Below are 23103 nucleotides of genomic sequence, written 5' to 3'. Positions count from 1 at the left end.
AGGAAGACATCTCGGATGTGAAGTGGGACATTAGGATCATTCTAGTGTTTACTCCTGGCTTCAGTGAAAGTCTGAGAATTAGTGGACGTTAGGAGTGAGCCATTTGGATGAAGCAGTGTGGAGTCTTGAATTCTTTTCTGTAGAGGAGAAGAGAAACAAATACGATTGTTGGACTCAGTATGTAACAATTTCACTTCAAGTATTGTAGAAAGAACGTTAGATGTCCAGAACACCTGACCAATTCACTGTAGTTGCAGATTGAACAATGATAGACACACCAGTTTATCTACTTTCTACCTTGCATACTGTATTTTGGTGCCACCTGGGCCTGAATGTGATACTGTTTGCCATCAGACTGTGGAGGCTGAAAATTCACTACTTCGGGAGAAACTGTCGACCTTGCGGGATGAACTTGCTGAGGCCACCCAGCACATCACCCAGCTGACTGGTGAAAAAACGAGTTTGAAGATTACCTGTTCCGAACAAGAGGGTGAGTATTATTTATATACATTACCATATTTCCTCACGTATTAGAACATCTATCTATCTATCTATCTACCTATCTATCTGTTTGTTTGTTTGTTTGTTTGTTTGTTTGTTTGTTTGTTTGTTTGTTTGTTTGTTTGTTTTCTGTGGTGTGACTCAGACTATAGAGCCTACTATTATGTCCAGCCCTAATACAATGTTTGATTTATGTACTAAAATTGTGTAACTTATAGACTAACTGGAAAAGCTTATCGCCTAGTTCCTGCGGTTAATATTTACTTAAAGAAAGTAAATTATCTTAGGATATGTGTTATAGATTATGCTCTTATAAGTAAGTAATGTTTGCAAAACCTTCTTTTAGAACAGCTGAATACTAGGAATATCTCTAATTTCAGCCGGCAGGGAATTCCACAGGTGGATAGTAGTGGGGATGAATTACTGTAACTGGTAGTGTGATGGGTAGGGAAACTGAGCAGGGAGTTAGTTAATGACCTTGTTTGGTGATTATTTCTGGATGACAGGTACTGAAGGTCATCTCTCAAGTAAACCGGTGTTTTGCTGCATAGAACACTATGAATAACTGACACAGAGTGCAGATTTCATCTCTCCTCTAAATATTATCAGGATAACTGATTGAGGCAGGGGGAGATATAATAGTGCCTTGGTTTACTGAAGATAGAGTAGATACATGCGCTGTATGCATGCTGTAATTTTGTACTGAGTGTGCTGTTTAAACTGTTGTATATCACGTCTCCGTAGTCGAAAATTGGTAGAATTAGATTTTGTTTAAGTCATTCTTTGTTTTATGTGGGAGAAAATTAACATATCCACACAGATGCATACGAAATGCTGTCAGTTGGTACAGTTATTATTTACATATATTCACATATTAAGACACATATAACCTTAATCACCGTATCAAAAAAAAAAAAAAAAAACACTTCACTTGTAGGATATCAACAAAGCGAACATCTTTAAACAGTTGACAACTGACACAGAGTACCACAGAGGTTACACGACAACTGACACCGAATACCAGAGAGGTTACACGTTGAAACGCAGATAAAACACATGACTACCGATCAATTCAACATGGAGACTGCATGGCTCAGCATGCCAGCCACGTGCTACTAAAGAATAACTCTCTTTCAACAACTGTCACTCACTCGCCGTCAAGATCATCTATATATATATTCTGACGAGTCTTCCAGAAGGATACGTTACGAAAAAACTACCTTAAATATTCCAGAGTGTCCAATACATAGAAATAGTGTACAGAATATTCTCATTTGTTCTAGTGTCATACCATTCTGGAAGTTACAGTGTGTTTCTCAATTATGGATTATATATACAGGTAAGAATAAATTACACAATATTAATTTACAGGTAACTTATTTACATTAACGGAACTGATTTCAATGTCTATGTACAACATATGTTCCATGACATAACCTCACACATAATACGATCATTCGACTACGTAAATAATAGTAATACTAATACTAAATGGATGTAGCACTTCACAGCTATACGTACAAGAAATAGTATTAATAATCACAATCGTAAAGTAATAATAATAATAATAATAATATTAAAATTCAAGCTCGATATCTACATTAGTTACCCATGGGTGAGAGAATTGAAATAAATGTGAACTAAGCTTTCCGACATCTTGTATTTTTAATAATGTACATATTTTACACAGCTGCCAACCTACAAGACAAAGTATACTATAGTGATTAAATTTACCTAACATACCACCCCACCAAAAGGCATTGGCCTTTTGCAGATAAATAATAAAATGAGACATATGCACACAAAAATGCACTAGTCAAAAATAGGGCAAACACGATTTTTATAACAATACGTTGATAATGTTCAAGCGTTTTGTAGTTTGATGATCAGTCCCAGCTCGTTTCTGGAAATATACACAACTTGTTGATAGGACGTATCAACAGCTTTATCTTGTTTGAGGCAGAATATTTCTCTTTGATAAGAGACCAATTGTACGATTTTGATACAGACCCTAAAGGCCTTATTTACCTCTTGTGGTTTCAGTGGTGATGTATCGCGCTCACTGCGAGTTTTCTTGCAGTTGGAAGAGAATCTGAGACACTGACCAACTGTTCTGAGTAATCTGTTTAAGGATGAAATCTATTCAGGAATGTGTCGTCGTGTTTTATGACAATAAGTGATGTTATAATTCTTTGGTCAGGGATCTTCGAGGTGTCGCATCCTGATTGTGATGGCCATAATGCAGGGTCTAGACGCAGCCAGCTGGAGCCTTCCCACCATAGCGCACTGTCTTGAAGAAGCAGTGGGTGTACTCCTCGTGATGCAAGATCTGCAGGATTGTCCAGTGATCCAACATGACGCCAGCTAATACGATTGCTGAATCAGTCGAAAGTAGTACACCATCGGGGGTAGTGCGTAGAGTTTCAAGCGTTTCCTTGATGAGGTGAGCCAAAATGAAGGCACCACATAATTCGAGACGGGGGATTGAAATCTGTTTTAGAGGTGTAACCCTCGATTTTGCACAAAGAAGTCTCGTGACAACCTCGGCTTTGTAGTTGACAGAACTTATGTATACGGTAGCTCCGTCAGCAGTCTTTGAAGCATCGCAGAAGCCATGTATCTCGACATTCTTCCCTATTCCTTCACTGAGGGCCAGTCTCGGAATTTTGAAATTATTAAGTAGTGATATTTGTTGACATAGGTCAGTCCAGGTATCGAGCAAATTCCCGAGCAATTGATCATCCCATCCTGAATCTTCTTGCCACAGGCGTTGCATGAAGACTTTGAAGAGAACAACTACGGGAGTTATCAGCCATAGTGGGTCAAATATTAATGATATTATGGGCAGCACCATACGTTTTGAGCACTTGGATTCCCTTGAGATCGATTGATGTGGCTTCAGGCTACAGTTGATTTGGAATTGGTCCGTTGAAGGGTGCCAAGTTAAACCCAACATTTTTACTACGCTGCTCTCACTGTCAGTCAATGAATGTTCTCTGGGATTGATTCAAGGAGTTCTGGGCTATTTGTGCACCACTTTCTCAGCGGAAATCCTCCAAGCTGAAGAAGGTCTTGAAGTTCGATTCGCCAACCTTAGAGCTTCATCCAAAGTATCTGTTCCTGAGATGCAATCATCCACATAAAAATCATGGCGAAGGACTGAAGCCGCTCGAGGGAATCTGGTTGCTTCATCCGTAGCCAGCTGTACCAGGCATCTTGTAGCTAAGTAAGCTGCTGATGATGTGCCATACGTGACGGTAGTGAGGGCGTAGGCTTTTAGTTCGTCCTGAGGGCTTTCTCACCATAATACGCATTGCAGGGGTTGATGTTTTGGGTGCACTCTTACTTGTCGGTACATTTTCTCTGTGTCAGCTGTAAAGGCTATTCTATGCATACGAAACCTCATGACCAATGAGCATAAGTTGTCTTGTACTGTTGGTCCTACCATTAAAATGTTATTTAGTGCCGCGCCATTGTCGGTTCTTGTAGAGGCATCAGAAACTACACTGGTCTTGGTAGTACTGCTCGAATGCTTGTTTGTCTTAGTGTGGAATTTGGTTGAAGTTCGACCATGTGTCCAAGTGCTTCATATTCCCTCATAAACTTGACATAATCTTGACGAAGGTTGCTCTGCACTTGCGATTTTCCTTCCAGGAAATGAATGCGTTGTCTTGCAATCTCCTTTGAGCTTCCTAGGTTAATTTCCTTTCTCATGGGTAGTTCTACTACATATCTTCCACTCTCATCCCTTAAGGTAGTATCGATGAATTTTTTATCACATTCCGCATGCTCTGATGAACAAATTTCACTACTTATTTCCTCTATGGACCAGAATCGTTGTATTTGATTCTTAAGACTGAGGTCAGACCTAATGAAGAATGAATTAGATCTTTGCCCATTGTCTTTTCCTTCATTCATTTGCTGTGGATAACTCCCCGCTTAGAATCCATCCTAGCTGAGTGTTCTGCAGTGTTGGGTATCCTGAGCGAAATTTCCTCCCCTCCTTCATGAGATGCAAAAAGAACTGAGCTCCGATTAGTAAGTGAATACCTTCAGGGAGGTGGAAATCTGGATCAGCGAGGATGATATCCTTTGGGATATTCCATTCCTTGAGGTCGATGTTTGATGCAGGGATATTGCCAGTTATCCTAGATAGTACTATACATTCCATATTGAAATGAAAGTCACTGATCGTCGAGTGCACTTCTATGTTTACTGATGAATCAGCTTCGGATGTCAGTTCACCGAATGCTTTCAGGGATATAACGGTCGTTCTTTTCTTAAGTTTAAGTTGTTCTACTGCCTGCTCGGATATGAAGTTGCTTTGGGAGCCGCTGTCTAATACGCCTCGCATGCGATGATATCTTCCGTTTGAGTCCTTGATTTTAACCATGACTGTGCTTAGAAGAACCTGAGTGTTTGGAGTACTTCTGAGAGATTGATACGACGATTGAAGTGTGTCGTTACCCTGTGGGTTTTGTGCCATAGTGTTGTTTATGTTAGTTTTTTCCTCATTCTGATCGTTTTGGTGTAGCAACGTGTGGTGGTATTTCTTGCATACCTTACATGCAGTACTGGATCTGAATGCTTTCCAAGTGTGTGATGGACTAAGGCAGTTACTGCAGTGCTTGCTATCTTTGATCAATTTGAACCTTTCATCAGAACTCAGATTGAGGAAATCAGGGCATTTATACAGTCTGTGCTCGTCTGAGCAGATGTAACATCTCTCTGCTGTTGAGATGTATGATTGTTGTTGTGTTATCAAGCGTGGCGCTGATTTTGGATAATTGTTAAGACTGACTGCAGGTAGTTGGGTAAAAGAACAGAGTTGTAGTGTCTGACAGCGTCTCTCCAAGAAGCTAATGAGCTCCTCGAATTTAACTGCATCGGAAAGAGAATGGTCCTTTTCAAATTCTAACCTTAATTTTTTGTCTAGCCGAGAGAGTAGGAGTTCATTAAGAAGTAAATCTAGGATACTTGGTTGGGCGTTTAGGGCGTTAAGAGCATCTATACTGCCCTTGAATACATTGATCAGCTTGCGTATTTCACTCTCCGTTGAACCTTTTATATGTGAAGTTTCCGTAATTTGCCTAATGTGTTCAGCTGCAATTAATTTGGGTGAATGATAACGATTGACCAGAATGTTGTAGGCTACTTGAAAGTTGGCGTCAGAAATGCTAATATTTCTTATGGTGTCCTTGGCTTCGCCTTTCAGAGAGGAGAGCAAATAGTGGAACTTCTCTATGTTTAATAGGTCATTATTGTTGACCACCAGGCCTTCAAACATGTCTTTGAAATGCAGCCAGGTAATTAGAGACCCACTAAAGGTAGGGAGATTTATTTTCGGTAATTTGATATTTCTAGGCATATCATGTGATGACTGAGTGAGCACTTCAACATTACCTGACATGTTTTGTAGATTAATGGCCTTCCTTAATTTAGCCTCCAGCAAGTCGATTGTGTCTTTGAATTCTTCTCGGTAGATCGTGTTAGATTCCTCATTTTCTTCATCATACGACTCTAGTTGGCTTTGAATTTGCTTGAATTCTTCGTTGGTGGAGAGCAATCTGTTTAATTTAACCTGAATGAGGTTGATATCGGAAGAATTTATTTCCGACTCAACGAAGTGTTGAATGCGAGTTACACAAGCCTTCAAGGTTGTTCTCCTTTTGGTTAATGTTCGTTTGTTGGACTCTTCCATATTTATAGAATATACAGTAAAACCTCGTTAATTCGAAGTCGTTGGGACTAAAAAATCGGACTTCGAATGACGTGATTTCGAATAAACCGCCGATTCGCAATTCAGAAGTACCAACCCTTGCCGCGTTACAAAATATTCCTATGCCCGTTACTGCACGAGTTAACCTTGATTCACAGTTAAACCTTTCAAATGCCGTAGGGAAAAACAATCCTAAATGTATCTAACAAGGTGCATTTATTGAAATAATGCTCTTGGATAACGCCATATACTGTCAAACGTAACCTGACACCCGGGAAAAATAAAACACGATTCAAAGACAAGCAGTACGGTAATCTACTGCATATATGCACGACGCAATTTAAGCAAATATGTTATAACCTACTTGATTTAAGTGCAGTATAAAGCACTTGCACAGGGGAGCCAACAAGGCTGTCCAAATTGGAAACACATTATGCCAACAAAACAAACTTTAAAAACCCAGACATATATGGGAAACACATGGCACCAACAAAACAAACATTAAAAACCCAGACATACATTTTAAACAAATATAAAGAATAATAGATAACTATGTACAGTACCTGAATAGTTCACAAATGTTTAATGATCCAGTAGGGCTGTTTTGTCACACATTAGGCTTATTGCCTTTTAAAGAAAGAGTGTATGAGAGGTTGCTTCATCTTTTTTTTATAAACACTAGCTACGAACTGCTCCATATGGGCCATAGCCTTAATTGTAGCGTCGTCAGCATCACTAGCACTTATCACTGAATCCAACACGGCGAGAGCGGCAAGTACATCATTCTTTGATGGAATAGTTGCCGCCTGCGCCGTATCTTCGTCGTGTTCAACATCAGCTGTAGCTGCATCTCCCTCTGGCGTCACGTGATCACAGCTGATCATCATGGCGGGATCCCGCTCTTCTGAAGTAGTCTCCGCATGGTCTATGGCGATGTATTCGGAGAAAGTCATACCGACATCGGACTTTTGCCGTAACTCCTCCCATTCATCTTCATTATCGTCGTCGTCTTCTTCTGCTCCTTTTTCTACTTCATTCAACGAACCAAAACCACACTTGACGAAGCAGTTCTTGATGGTCGATGAAGAAACAGAGTCCCAGGCAACTGTCACACTCCGCATTGCATCAATTACGTTCCACTTGCGTATTTCTCCCGCCGGAATATTTCTAGCAACTTCCCGGAGAAAGTAACGCACCAGTCGCTTTCTGTAGGCACGTTTCACAGATGAAATTATGCCTTGGTCTAGGGGCTGCAAGTAGCTCGTAGTGTTGGCCGGCAGAAAAAGAAGACGCACATGTTTTAAAATTAGATTATGTTTGTGTGCAGCGCACTGATCCAACAACAGAAGTATTTTCCTGTCCTGGCATGCCATTTTGCGCTCAAGGCATACCAGCCACTCCTCAAAAATTTTGCCTGTCATCCAGGAATTCTTAGACGACATATATTTGCACGGAAAGTGCCTGATGCCTTTAAAACATCGCGGTTTCTCGAACTTGCCTATGACGAGGGGAGGAAGTCTCTCGCTTCCGTCCGCATTGCAACACAGAAGGACTGTGACCCTATCCTTGTAAGATTTCCCGCCATGACACTTCTCTCCCTTAAAACCATAAGTCCGTTTGGGCTCGGCATTAAAAAACAATGCAGTCTCATCGGCATTGAAGATATTGTTCGGTGCATACGAATTGATTATGTGAGCCACCTTTTCTCGCCAACTGTCTGCATCACTAGTGTTCACTGATTCGGCTTCTCCGCACACTGCCTGCCACGTGATATTGTGCCATTCCTTGAAACGCTGAATCCACCCGTTTGAACACTGAAATTCAAGACCCATCTTCAGCGCCAGTTCATTCGCTTTCCCCTTAATAATCTCGCCATCTACTGGGATATTGTTTGCCCGAACATGCCGAAACCACTCGATCAATTGTACTTCCAAATCGGAGTGTTTAGCTCCTCGAATGCGCATTCGCTTTGCTGTATTTACACCCTGCATTTCCTGAGCTTCTATGCTCTCACGATTTTTTAAAAACGTTGAAAGTGTGGACACAGGAATTCCAAATTCTTTAGCTATTTCAGTTTTCGTCTTTTGTCCTTTGTCGACCTCCCTTATAATTTTCACTTTCTCGCTGAGTGTCTTTGAAGAATACTGACGCTTAGCCATCGCAACACAAAAAAAGGAACACACGTGCCCTAAACTAAAATATCGTAACAATAAACTAAAACACAGTATTAATAAAATATAACAACTTCGAAGTTTATAACTGCACACTAAAACTTTAAATGAGTAACTAGAAGAATACAAAAGAACTATGATTTCACTAGAAATTGGCAACTCTGAAGCACGCTGTAGACACATCAAACTCAAAGTGAAAGTGCGGAAAGATACACGTTCCAAACACCAAACTCAAAGTGAAAGTGCGGAAAGATACACGTTCCGGAAGACGCGTTCTATCGTGACGCGGAGAATTTTTTAATTCAAATTACGCCGTAAAGTATTATTTTTAACAAATTGAAGGACAATTTCGAATTAAAAGTCTGAATTTCAATACTGGGACCGACGTTGTTCTTTGAATTACGAATTATCCATATTTCGAATTAAACAATGTAAATAACACAAAAAGCCGTACCTCGTGTTTCGGGGAATGAGAGATTCTTCGAATTACGCGGCATTTTGAATTAACCGATTTCGAATTATCGAGGTTCTACTGTAGTGGTGCTATAAAATTAGTAAGATTTGGATAATAATTATTCTGAGGAAACGCGTAACTTTCTGGATGAACGGAAGAGTAAGTGGGAACTAATAACTAGATTTTATAAAGTTCGTGATTTTGTCAGTAGATGGTACTGGCCAGGGTAGTTGTAGCAGTGGACGGTTGTGGACCTTGCAAGAAGTTATGACTTTGGGCAAAAGGTAGCGCTAGTTGTACCATAACGTAGCTGTGAGTTCCTTGAAAAGTTGTGACTTTGGACGAAGGGTTGTGCTAGGTTAACTTGGTCAAACATCTAATATTCGTTTGAATTCGATCAGAATCATGAAGTTTTATACTTAAGTGACTGTAATCCAATGGTTGCGTTAATTACCTTATATAGGACGGTGGATTGTAGGAGTTTGAGGCAAGTTCATCCGGGCTGCGAGGACCATGAAATAAATGTGAACTAAGCTTTCTGACATCTTGTATTTTTAATAATGTACATATTTTACACAGCTGCCAACCTGCAAGACAAAGTATACTATAGTGATTAAATTTACCTAACAAGAATATTGTTTTCAAGTTATACCTGTTACCGCACTTGCGTCAATATCCCCCCCATAACTTGAATCAATTTCCACACTTTGTCACACTCATCGACGCTGCCTTGGATGTAGGTTGTATCTTCTTTTTTTTCCCTCGATGTCGCTGGATGTGCTCTCTCCTCCTCTTGACCAGCATGTGCCGTGTCGGGAGTCAGGGTTGCCTCGCTGCCATCCTCTTCCTCAATGATAGTTGATGTATTCTCCTCCCGATGACCAGATGGTGCTGTGTCATAAGTAGCCTCTCCTCAAGGCTTATTCAGTATGCACAGTGGTTTGGCGACTCGCCACAACTCCGATGCTTGGACCTTGACAGGAGGGTTGGTCTTCAGTAGGTAGACCCCATGGCCCAGCTGTTTATCCACCTCGATGGGACCAATCCACTTAGGTGCAAGACCTGCGTGAAACCCTCCGATCTTATTACTGACTGGGTGGTTACGTCACAGTACTTGTTGGCCTGGTAGGAAGATCTGCATCTCTTCGACATCTTGAGCCTTGGCCTGGGTAAGGGATCTCTTCTCGGCCAAAGCTTGCTTCTCCTTGATGTTCTGCTGCTGCTGCTGCCAATCTGCCAGGGAACTAGCTGCATCATCTTGACCTGAAGTGGATGGTGGACAAATCTCCCAATCCCCAGTGCCATACAGCTGTCGACCAAGAAACAGCTCTGCTGGGCAATAGCCGGTGACACGGTTGGTGCGTCGTTGAAGGGCAAAGAGTGACTGCGGCATCTGATCGTCCCACAGTCAATGTTCTTTGTCTATGAGGAGGACTCGTAGCATCCTTTTCAGTTCCTGGTTCCATCGTTCCATCGGATTTGCCCTTGGGTTGTAGATAGGGGTGGTCCAATGCTCCACACCCCATTCCGTCATCATTTGCTGCCACTTCCTCGACGTGAACTGACTCCCGTTGTGTGGCAGAATGCACCGTGGATAACCATAGTGGCTGAACACTTCATCTTGTAGCAGGCTGGTGATGCGTCTTGTCGTGGCTTCGGGTATCGGAAAGGCCTCAACCCATCTTGTGAAGAAGTCAGTGATTGCTAGGAGTCGTGTTTTACCCTGTGGTGTTCTAGGGTAACGACCCATCAAGTCCAGGGCTATGACTTCCCACGGGCGTTGTGGCCGTCTTCCTTGTTGGCTGGAATCTGCCTTTTGGTTGCTCGCCTTGGTGCAGGCACAGATGTAGCACCCCTTCATGTAGTCCAGGATGTCTTTCCACATGTTGACCCAGAAATATCTTCATCGGATGGACTGATATGTCTTTTCAACTCCTGGGTGTTCGGCTTCCATGCTGTCGTGGAACTTCTCGAGGATGTCTGTCGTGTGCTTTCTGGGGATCACCGTTACTGCAGGCGTGTCAGAGAGGTGCGACCTGTACATCAAGAGTCCTCTTGTCAAGCCGGAATTTCTTGTAGCACATCTTGAATTCCCTCGGGACGAGTCGACTATCGGTGTTCTGTCTCCTAATCCACTGTGTCTTAGGGCTTGCCTTGTTCCTGCCACTGTTTGATCACTCCCAAATCAAATTTCTTCTTTATGGTCAAAAGGACAGGTTCCTTAGGCTCACTCTGGTGTTTTTGTGGGTATTCCCTCTCGACAATGGTGCTCCTAGCTTCAGGTTCCATCGCTGGGTGCCTAGAGAAGCTGCCTGCTGCTATGTTTGTTGGTCCTGGGACGTGATGCACATCGAAATCAAATTCTGCGATTAACAGAGCCCATCGCATCAATTTAGATTTTGAGCCAGAGACTGAGTTCAGCCATTTCAGAGCGGCATTATTGGTGTGGCCTCTGAATTTGCCAGTGGCCCACAACACAGTTAAGGCTTCCTTCTCGGCAGTGCAGTAGTGTTGTTCGGTGGGAGATTGCTTCCTGCTGGCATACTCAATGACGTCCCTTCCACCGTCACTCTTCTCCTGGAATAACATTGCTCTTAAGCCGGAGTCCCTGGCATCCGTCTCCGGGCACATCTTCCGTTGAGGGTCAGGATGGGTTAGACCGGGAGCGTTGCATATCACAGCCTTAATGCCTTGGAATGCTGCCTCTTCCCTGCTGGTCCATCGGAACGGGCGGTTGTCATGAAGTAGATCGGTGAGTGGTATTGCCTTCTCTTCAAAGTGTGGCACAAAGCTGCTATACCATCCTCACAAGCCAAGGAACTGCCATACTTATTGCTTGGTCCGCGGGCTTTCAGCTTCTTCGAGAGCTTGATTCTTTTCTGGTTGCCTTTCTAAGCCTTCAGAGGTTAGGGCATGGCCAAGGTATTCTACATGGGACTGGCTGAAGTGGCACTTCTCCAGTTGGCACGTCAGTCCATGAATCTTCAATCGTTCCAGCACTTTCCTCAGATGTACCAAGTGTTCTTGAAAATTCTTGCTGTGAATTAAAATGTCATTGAGATACACTTGGCAAAAATCTCCAACATATCCTGATCATATCTTATCCATCAGTCGCATGAAGGTGGCAGGAGAATTCTTCAATCCAAAGGGCATTACTGCAAACTAGTACAATCCTCTAAGGTGTCATGAAAGCGGTCAGTGGTCTAGAACTTTCTTCGACCTCCACTTGCCAGTATCCGGAGTTGGGATCCAGCGTGCTGAAAATCCTAGACCCACTTACTTGTTTCAGCGAGTCTTTCAGGTCAGCATGGGGTAGGCATCAATAACGGTCTTCTCATTCAACCTGCGGAAGTCCACACAGAGTTGATAGTCCCCATTCTTCTTGTTCAGTAGGATTATAGGTGAAGCCCAACAGGATGTAGAGGGTTCAATGAGACCTTGCTCTTCCATCTCTTGAATCTTCTGGATGACGAAGTTGCGCTTATCCGGGTTGATTGGATATGGACTTTGCTTGATGGGTGAGGAACCACTGCATTCAATGGTGTGTTACCGTGGTAGTCCGTCCTATTTTATTGGTGATTACTTCCGGAAAGTCCTTAAAGGTGTGTCTCAGCTCCCCTTCTTCACTCGGTCGAAGATGTGTTAACTGGATATCTCCCAGGTTTACGTCATCTTCCGTATCCTTGCGAGTCGATTACCATCGTGCCAGGAGACCCTCAGATGTCTGTCTTTTCCCAAAAAGACTTAATGAGCTGCATAGTCTAGGATCACCTTGTATTCCACAGAAAGTCATGTCCTAATATGATGTCTTGTATCAGGTTCTGAATCACCACAACATCAATTATGATAGGCATGTTCATGCATTTAGCGGTTAGGTTAGTCTGTCCTTGGATGGAATTGGTTACCCCGTCCATTGCTCCCACTACCCGTCCGAGATGGTGAGACTTCATATGTGGTAATAATCTGGCAACAGTCCCATTGAATGGCTTGCTTGGCTGTCGAGTATGGCTGAAAACTTCTTGTTTCCAATCGTTAAGATGATAGCTCACTATCTGACCAATCCCTCTCCTACTTGACCAGGGTTGCTTATCTGTCAGGTCTTGAAGCGCATTCCTTCGGTCCCATCCCCCCTCAATCCAGAATGGGCCGGACGTCAAGGCTGGGCACTTGTTCTTCAGGTGTCCTGCTCTTCCCTACTGGTAACACTTCCTAACTGCGCTGGGCTCTTCCCTAGCTTTGCTCTTATGTTCCTCCTCTAGCTGGGTGATGAATCTGCATAGATCATTAAAGGATCTGGTTTGTCACTAGGGGCCGAATCTTATCGTGGAGTAGCTCTGTGATATCTGGTAAGATCTCGTTTTTGCTCCCTTCCGGATGCAGAAGTGCTTGAAGAGTTGGTACATCTGTAGGACGAAGGCACTAGCTCTCATGCCAGTGGGTTGTGCCTCAGTTAGTAGCTTCCTTTTCATGGAGCTCTTCACTCCTTAGGAATTAAACCTAGCGAGGAATTCCCTTTTTTGAAGTCCGTCCAGTTTAGATTTAATCCCTTCAAGTTGTTCCACCAAGTAGCGGCTATTCCCTTTAATCGCGGTGTGATGAGTTGCACAAAGATGTCCTCTGGTAAACTAGTCCTTCCTAATAGGTTGACCGATCCCTCGACGAAGCTAGTCGGGTTCTCCTCCAGATGCCCGTGGAATTCCGGAAGGCTGTCTAAAATCACCTTTGGGTCTAGGTGTCCTGTATTGTTGGTTAGGTTTGAGGAGGTTAGAGGTGTGGCGGTATGTCCTGTTTGAGTCAATCTTTCTACTGCATGAAGGATGCTTTTCCTTATATTCTGCACATCTCCGTTGATGGTCGAAATCCAGTTTTCTATCCTTTGTTCGATAGCAGAAATACGGCTCCCAAGATTTCCCTCGACGGTAGATATACGACTTTCAAAATTTCCCTTGATGTTAGAAATCCTCCTCTCAACCTGTTGTTTTATGCCAGAAACCTGGATTTCTACCCCCTCCTTGAGGTCCAAGATATCCCCTTCCAGTTTGCTTACTCTATTATCGATCTGGTCAACCTGTCCTAGTTTTGACTTGATGTCCAACATCTGCTGCGTTAATTGATTGGTGACGTCGTTAATTTGTGATGAAATTTTGTAAACCTTTGTGTAGACTTGTGATATTTGTCCCATTAAAACTGAGGTCAATTGAGCAATTTTGCCTGAAAGTTTGTCATTTACATCTGAAATTTTGTTGTTTAGTGCCTGCATCATGGTCATTAAGTTAGAGCATATTTCGGTTATATTTACCTCTTCTTCTCTCTCCGAATCTTCGTAGACTTCAATGAAAAACTTTTCAGGATCTACTCCCTTCTCCCCGAGATCTTCCCATAGTCGCGTCTGTAGCGATTTCTTCTTCCCGTTCGTCGTGAGATTACTCTTGGTAAGTTCGTCTGTGAGCTGTTTTTAGCCACATATTCCCTAAAATAACTTGCATTTTGAACTACTACACTTGTATTCACTCGTAAACTTTACGTCCTGTCACGGTCGCCAGTTAACGTATCCACACAGACGCACACGACATGCTGTCAGTTGGTACAGTTACTTTTATTTATAGATATTCACAAATTAATCCACATACAACCTTAATCACTGTATCACAAAACAAAAACACTTCACTTGTAGGATATCAACAATGCTGCCATCTTTAAACAGTTGACAACTGACACCGAATACCACAGAGGTTACACATTGAAACACAGATAAAACAGATGACTACCGATCAATTCAACATGGAGACTGCGTGGCTCAGCATGTCAGCCACGTGCTACTAAACAATAACTCTCTTCCAACAACTGTCACTCACTCACTGTCAAGATAGTTTCTTTATATATACGCTGGCCAGTCTTCCAGAAAGATACTTTTTAAAAAAAACTACCTTCTTGAATATTCCCCAGCGTCCAATACATAGAAATAGTGTACAGAATATTCTCAATTGTTCTAATGTCATACCATTCTGGAAGTTACAGTGTGTTTCACAATTATGGATTATATATACAGGTAAGAATAAATTACATAATATTAATTTACAGGTATTTACATTAACGGAACTGGTATCAGTGTCTGTGTACAATATATGTTCCATGACATAACCTTGCACATAATATGATCTTTCGACTACGTAAATAATAGTAATACTAATACTAAAGAGATGTAGCACTTCACAGCTATACATACAAGAAATAATAATAATAATAATAATAATAATAATAATAATAATAATAATAATAATTTTAATTTTAGGCCCAAAACTCGTAGATGAACAGTACCGCCTTAGAGGGAAACAGGAAATCAAACAATTTTCTAACATTCACAGCAACATCAGAAAACGCAGATTAAGATTCTTTGGACATATAAAAAGGATGAACCCAGATAGACTTACCAAGCAAATAGTTGAATTTTATGAAAACCGAAGTAAAGCCAAAACGGACACAATAAAATGGATTGGCGAAATTAAAACAGATCTCAAACTGGCAGGAATTACACCTGAAGACATCCAAAGCCGGGTTATCTTCAGAACCAAAGTTCATAAGTGGCAAGTTGACCAAGAGGAAAACCAAAGAAGAAGACCGGAACAACATGGTCTCAAGAGAGAAAAGAAGCACACAGCAAGCTAATGAAGGAAGTGTGGGCACAATGAAAGGCAAATGCCTGTCTCTAAGATTAGTACTTTGCGTAGTCCTAATGGGCTCATTCGCAAAATATATAATAATAATAATAATAATAATAATAATAATAATAATAATAATAATAATAATAATAATAATTGTACCAGGTGGTACACCTCAACACCATACATTTAAATGTAGTGCTTTGAAGAATGCTATCTATCATATAAAAATTGAAACATCGGGTACAAGAAGTTGAGACGTCGATCAAAATATGTTACTACTAAATGATAGAGTAATATGTTATTTTAGAGTTTCCTAAACTGACTGGATTTCTTTGTTTTGCTTTGGTGTATCACTGGTTGCAACAACTATTTCATGAAATTTGGACTTTTCTCCATAGATGTCTCTATTAAAAAACTGAGGTGCAAAGTGGAATAATTAGAGATTTGAGGAAATTTTGTGTTTACAGGTTTTCTGAACTGAATTGACTTTTCTTATTTTTGATACTTCAGGGTTTGCAGCACTTCTTACTCATCCCGCCAGCGTTGCTTTCTGACCATTCAGAAATTTTGTGTGTTTATTTTTCAGCCAATCATAGGCTTCTTGTAACCTTTTGCCCGTCCAATAAAATGAGAGGGTGTGTCCGGATTTAGTCCAGAGCCTTCTCGAAACTTCCTCTTGGGTGTAAAACCTGTCGCTGTCTCGAGTTAACTTGTCTTATTGATCGTCGTATTACTGAGTGGGTGTGGATGTGTGTGTGTTAAGACAGGAGGCGTGGGCCTCAATCTTTGCCAGGCAGAACATCAACTAAGGTAATGGCCAACAGTTTTTCCATCTAAGTAGTTATCTCCGCAAGCTGACCCGAGGGGAACGTTCCAATCTTTAACTATGTAACTCTCAATTTCCTAAAATGTAAACTTTCTTCCTTCTCATGTAAAATTTCATGTAAGTCCTAAGGACTTAAACCATAAATCTGGGATAGAGAGTGCGTTACCCTCTCGAATTCCCCTTCAATTAATCTTGAGGTGACTACGATTTTGTAACTGCTTCTCTTTTGTAAATTGTAAATTAAGTCGTCCATCTAGTCACCTCAGCAGTTTGGGGTTTAGCCTCTGCATCATCGGGCCACAAGCCCAAGTAGGGTTTTAACCTTGGTTTTCAATTAGCGCAAGTGTACGCCTCCATACATTTTGAGTTTGGGCCAGTAAGTTAACCTGTTCTTTTTCACGAAGGCCCAGTAGAATGGGTACTAGATACCCCTGTGTAAACTGAAATGTAATTAATATGGTATTGTAAATAGGAGGTTGTGCCTAGCGGGACCTGAAGGTGTAATTTAATTGAGCAGAGATGTTCTTTTCCATCTTGTAATAGTTAATGGTTGCCTTGAGTAGGCCGTAAGAGTTTGGGAGCGCAGTCTCCTTGGTAAAAGTTGTAGAGCATGTAAGCTCTTTCCTGGTAATATAATAGATATTTGTGTAATATTTAGTGGTGCCTTTGGAACGCCATAAATTGTAACCATTGGAGCAAAGTGCAACGCACCATTAGCGATGTTGGGACCTTGTAAATTATGAGCTTGAAGCTCAAGATTGTAAATTACCAATTCTTGGTTTCTCTGTTTTGTACCAAAATTGCTCTGTACCTGAAATCTTGTTCTTTCACCGAGTGAAGAGTTTTGTTGAAATTTATTATCTGAAAAGATATATAACCTTTATTTTTAAAGTTTTAAATTAATCTTTGACTATCGTAGATAGACCCATTCCCACCAGCACCTTCTTTCACCTCTTTGATCCACGAAAATACGGAAACAATAATACTAATATTTGAGCTCGATATCTACATTAGTTACCCATGGGTGAGAGAATAGTTTTCAAGTTATACCTGTTACCGCACTTGCGTCAAAATCTCTTAGCCTTTTAAATGAGTGTTGTTTGTAGAAACTTTGCTGGCAGATTTTTGTTGCATGTTCAGACCAGGTTAGATTTTTTTTTTTTTCACAAGTTGGTTTACGTCGCACCAATACAGGCAGGTCTTGTGGCGACGATGCGATAGGAAAGGGCTAAGAGTGGGAAGGAATTTGCCATGGCCTTAATTAAGCTACAGTCCCAGCATTTGCCTGGTTTGAAAATGGGAAACCACGGAAAACCATCTTCACGGCTACCAACAGTGGGGTTCGAATCCACTATCTCCCAAATACTGGATACTGGTCGCATTTATACGACTGCAGCTAACGAGCTCGGTAGTCAGATTTTTATAAATGATTAGGCCAAGATTCTTCACAGAGTCTTTCAGGACTTTTTCTGTTCCCTGGAACATAATTGGACTAATGTTTTTTCTCTCCAATTTATTGCGGTTATTTTTGTATCCTGCTATGATGGCTTGTGATGTTTTTGGGTTAACTTTAACAGTCCAGTCTCGATTTCTGTTTAGATCTTCATTCATGCTATTTATGGCCAGGTGAATGGCGTGTATATTATATATTAAGTGGTAAGTAATTTAGGTTCATGGAGAAGAGGAATGGTGCCTGCTTCTCTTTGAGGAAATAATCCTGTTGGTACACAATACGACTGCAGCCAAGATAAAGGTGTAGGGGAAAAAAAGTTTTGGTCTACGCAGTCAAATGCTTTACTTAAGTCTAATAGGATGAGAATTGTCATTCATTCTTTGTCCATTTCTAATTGAATGTGTTTGGTAACTTTCAGTAATGCTGTGGTTAGGTCGGAATCCTGTCGAATAGGTTGTGTTTTTGAAGATACATTTTTTTGAGTATTTTACCCAGGCAGGATAATATACAAATTGGTCGAAAGTCTTCTGGGTCGCTTGGGTTGTCTTTGTTTTTCCAAAAGTCGTATTATGCCACACTTCCATTCTGAAGGAAAAATCCCAGTTTTGAGACAAGTGTTTATAATGTGTGCGATTGTGGGGAGAACAATTTCCGTAAGTTTGTTTTCTCTGCTGCAAGTTTATTCGGTCACAACCAGTTGCGTCTGATTTTATTTCAGATATTACGGTCCTAACATCATGTGGTGTAATGTGGGAATGTTGAAGTAGACCGGTCAAATGTCTCAGTTTAGAAATAATTCTTTGTGATAGTACATATATCACACCCCCGAATTATATGTAGAAGTTATAGATATTATTGTCAGTATTCGATTTATTATTATTATTATTATTATTATTATTATTATCAGTATTTCATTTGTATATTTTGCCATTTATATTGGTAAGCTGGAAGATATCCACATATGTAGGTATGAGTAATTTGTTTTGCACCAGTGGGAAAACATTGCTGTAATAACTCTGGTAATTTGAATGAGTCATCTGGCTACCCCAGTGTGTGTTGTGATGTACTTGTGTCAGGGAATTCCATTTGTCATGTATATATCCCAGCCTGATGAGATGAGCTTGTTGTTGTACCAGGGAAAGTTTGGTGATTCATGAAAACTCCCCAGAGTTTGTTATTATCTTGGGAGGAAGAAGTAGTTCAGGGCTTGGTCTTGATTTGAGATCACTCATGATTGGCTGGCAAGCACCAATCCAGACGTCTCATCTGAGAGGAGGGGGATGTTGATGTCTATAAAGGTTGATCATACGGCAGCAACCAGGATTGTATTAGGATTGTATGAGAGATGGTATGAGAAACATTGTAAGGGTGATTGTGGAGATGATGGTAAAGGAACGATAAGGAAGATAACTACAACTACAACTGACGCACTGTACAGGAAGGAAGTGGTGCTGAGACACGGTACTGGATTGACATGGCTGCAATGGACTGGACTTCAAACGTTCGTGGAGCGTAGTCGTGTTATGTTTGTGGAAAGTGGCTGATTGTGGAGAGTGCTTGCGCATTAAGTATTGTAGCACTTGTGGTGGCCTAGCATTATATGTTGGTGAAAGCTATCTCAGACTTTCCATAAATTTATATGTTGAGGATCGACAGACGTGTGTATATATCTTTACAAGTGTTAAAATATGTGAACACAGTAGTACAAGGTACAGTATCTGTGTGAAGTGATAACTGCCGATTATGAGAATCGGTAAGTCGAATTGATATAGAGACAGTGAAGGGTATTTATCTTCATACATGTACATTGTTCATTGGACCATCTACAAATGGTAGCTTAGTTCTCGCTTTCGTTTTCCCACGGTTTTTATTATTGTTGTAAATATGGAGTCTTCCAGCAATATTTTATGTGTGTATTGTATGTATAATGTTGTATGTTGATGAGGTGCTCATGCATGGAATTTGTTCAGAATATAGTTAGCTATTTTAGAATCAGTGTTATTGATAAACCTAGGTGCAGTTCCTACCTAATTAGTCGTTTTCAGGAGGTTAGGTAAGGCCTGCAGCAGATGTACCAGTACGCAGCATTATGTACACGCCCTGGGATATAAAGTCTATCATGCTCTTATCTAAATTCGAGGGATCCATTCTGGTGAACTCTGGCGCCCATACTACGGACATTTCGGTTAATTATGCTTATTAATTTTATTAAGTTTTTGAGTAATTTATATTTATATTTTATTTATTTATTATATTTATTTATCAGTAGTCATCGACTTATTACAATTGGCTTCCCAACGTGTGGCTGAATGATTGGTACATCTGTTAGGCTTATAAGCGTAGGTGCACTTGTCAGGTGTGGATGGAATTCTACAAACTATGTCAGTGAAGTGTTTTATATGTACGTGATATGTATGTTGGAGTATGAAGAAATGTTATAGCGAGTCGAGTATTATAAAATTGAGAAGTAGAGAGGTTGTTAAAGTTGCTGGTACTAAGAATCAGGAGAAGAGAAGGCAAAAGAATTCCACCACATTGAGTTTATCTAATTTAAGTGAGAGTGGCAAAATGGCTGATAGTAGGAAGGATCTATTGGCAACGATGGGTGAGGAACCGAGCAATCCGTCTCAAACTCAGAATGTAGGGGATTTAGAGGAGGCCTCCATTCGTAGTATGCTACAGTTGATTCTTATCCAAAATGAAGAGTTGAAGGGTGAATTGTCCAGTAAAATTGATAATAATAATGTTGAATTGTCTAGCAAGATTGATAGTCAGAGTAAAGAGTTGAAGAGTGAATTGAGTTTTTTAAGTAATGAAATATACAGTATTAATAGTGAATTAAATTCAGTTAGTACGGAATTGTCCAGTAAGATTGAGAATCAAAGTAAGGAGTTAAATTTAGTGAGTGTTGAATTGTCTAGTAAAATTGATAGTTTAAGTAGTGCTGTGAATGGTAGAATAGATGAATTGAACCAGAAGTTTGACCATCAAAGCAGGGAAATTCAGGAAGTCAATAATAAGGTAGAAGCTCAATGCTTGGAATTGACTGAGAAAATTGAATGCCGATTTAATGTAGTTAGGAAAGAATTTGTTGAAAACAGCAAGGAATGTGATAAGAGAATAAAAATAGTGGAAGATAAAGTCGAAGAAATAGATAGAATTAAATCCAATCAGAATGTTTTAGCGAAGCGAATAGATGAAAAGACTGAGAAATTGGAGAAAGACCTCAAGTCAGTAGAAGGAAATGCCAGAATGGTAGTTGAAGAAGGAATTAAAGCATGTCATGTAAAGTTAAGGCAGGAGATCAGTCAAATCCAAGTAGGTAGCAATATATGTAATAGGTACGTATCTTGTACGAAGGACTCTGAATTACCCAAGTTTAATGGTCGGCAGTTTAATCCGATGGAATTCTTGAAAACGGTGGAGAAACGGTTTTCTAAGAATCTTGACGATGGTTTGATCGAGTGGAGTATGGTTGATGAGATGTTGGATATTGCATTTGTTGGAGAAGCGAGATCCTGGTTTCAAGTTTATAGACAGGGTATTTCGAGTTTGGAGGAATTTAGGGAGAAATTTAGTTCTAAATTTTGGAGTGAAGCTATTCAGGGAAGGGAAAGAGATCGCGTGCTATTTGGCAAGTATAAACCTCAGGAAGGTGTATCTATGACGGAATATTTCTTGGCGCATGTTCTGATCAGCCAGAATATTGAAGGTCTAGCATCGGAGAGAGATACAGTACGCCAGATGTTGAGGCATTTTCCTGAGAAGGTCGGATTAGCTGCATGTATGCAGAATATTGTTACGATCAAGGAATTAGAGCAGCTGTTAGAGAGGTTTGATGCTTTGGAAGGGCAGGGGAGGAATAGGCAAAGTGAAGGTAGGAATTACGGGGATAATGGGAGACAAGGTAATCAGCTAGGGGGAGATAGGAATAATCAGAATTTCAGTCATTCTAGGCAAGGGAATCAGGGTGGTAATTCCGGAAGGGGAAACAGACAGTCTAATCAGGGAGTTAATCACCAGGAATATTATGGCAGAAGACCTAATCAAGGGGAATCAGAAAGTAGGGGGCGTACGGATCAAAGACCTCCAGATCAAGTGCAGAGACATGATAATAGTGAACAGTCCATGTCAAGTAATTTAAACCGGAATCGGACTTCTTAGTTGGGTCAGATAGGCAGTCCGATACCGAAATTCCTATTCACGCGATGAAAAAGGTAAGTTACGAGGTAGACGTGAAAGAGGAATTATTGTATGACCATGTGTTTTGTGTTCAGGGAGATTTTGAGAATAGGGGGCGTGATGAAGGTAAGAAAGATGTGTCGGATGTCTTATTTTGTGCTAGTGGTGATGGTAATAGCGGTGTTGCGATTGATAATCTTATGGAAGTTTCTGAAATTGAAAGTGAAGTTGATGAAGGTTGTTTTGTGAGTGAAGAGTGTTCACGGAGTATACATCATGAGGATGTTTTTGTTGATTTAAGTGTACGTGAGGAGAGTAAAGTTAGGTCCATTATGTGTGAAAATGGTGACTTTGAGATTAATGAAACTTCTGATAAGAGAGTCGAAAGTAGCAGTGTTGTTGGCATGAAAGTGGTACAAGTAGTAGCTGATATGGAAGGTGGTGAAGATGGATTAATTGTTGGGTCATTAAGTAGTAATGACAGCAATTTCGATGTGTATTATGGTAAGAACTTTAGTAATAGAGTGAGCGTAAGTGAGAACGGAAGTGTGCGTGAGATGAAAGAAAGTCTATCCAAGCGAGTGTGTAATGTTTTATTTAATTCTGAGAGATGTGTGAATGATGTGAACGACGTGCTGAGTGATAGCGATGTGGAATGTGTGAAAAAGTATGTGATCTGTTTGCTTGCATTAATTATGGTTTTGTGGAAGAGTAAACATTGTGAGATTCCCGCGCATTTCAGAAAGAGGGATTTCTTTTTTATGCATGTTCCGAATGAAAGTTTGTATGATTCTTGTGTGACTGGATGGTATGAATGTTTGTGTGTGAGATAGAGTGTAATCTAGACGTAGTTAGATTTTATTGCGGTACGCATTCCTCGCTTATCGATGCCAATGTTAAGTTTATGTATAGTTTTTTCATTAATATCAGGGTCCGTATACTGTGGACAGTAGAATAGGCAAGTGTATTTATAGGCTCCTAACCGCTGAAAATAAGGTTCTTGGGACATTTAATATCTATAGCCTTCGCAGATATAAGAGATAGGATCTGCACCTTGGATGTGTATATTATCAATTTCAATGTATGTGTACAGTAGCAAGAAGGGATTGTGTTCAATGGTATATGAAACAATCGG

At 40.7% G+C, this 23103-nt stretch overlaps 1 protein-coding gene across 6 annotated transcripts in view; it reads left to right on the top strand.

Moving 5' to 3' along the window:
• Window positions 1-23103, top strand: part of Cep290 (Centrosomal protein 290kDa) — a 1403175-nt gene that overhangs the window by 175528 nt on the left and 1204544 nt on the right. For all 6 annotated transcript variants that reach the window (XR_010858542.2, XM_067136188.2, XM_067136189.2 and 3 more), the window contains exon 5: window positions 355-490. Coding sequence is in view for 5 of the 6 variants with exons in the window: in XM_067136188.2 (XP_066992289.2) it covers window positions 355-490 (136 nt within the window). In the remaining variant the exon portion in view is untranslated. The remainder of the gene's footprint in view (window positions 1-354; window positions 491-23103) is intronic.

Source organism: Anabrus simplex, chromosome 1 (assembly GCF_040414725.1).
Source record: "Anabrus simplex isolate iqAnaSimp1 chromosome 1, ASM4041472v1, whole genome shotgun sequence".
Classification (NCBI taxonomy): domain Eukaryota; kingdom Metazoa; phylum Arthropoda; class Insecta; order Orthoptera; family Tettigoniidae; genus Anabrus; species Anabrus simplex.
Note: the sequence above shows the minus strand (reverse complement) of the source record. Positions and strands in the feature narration are given on the sequence as shown.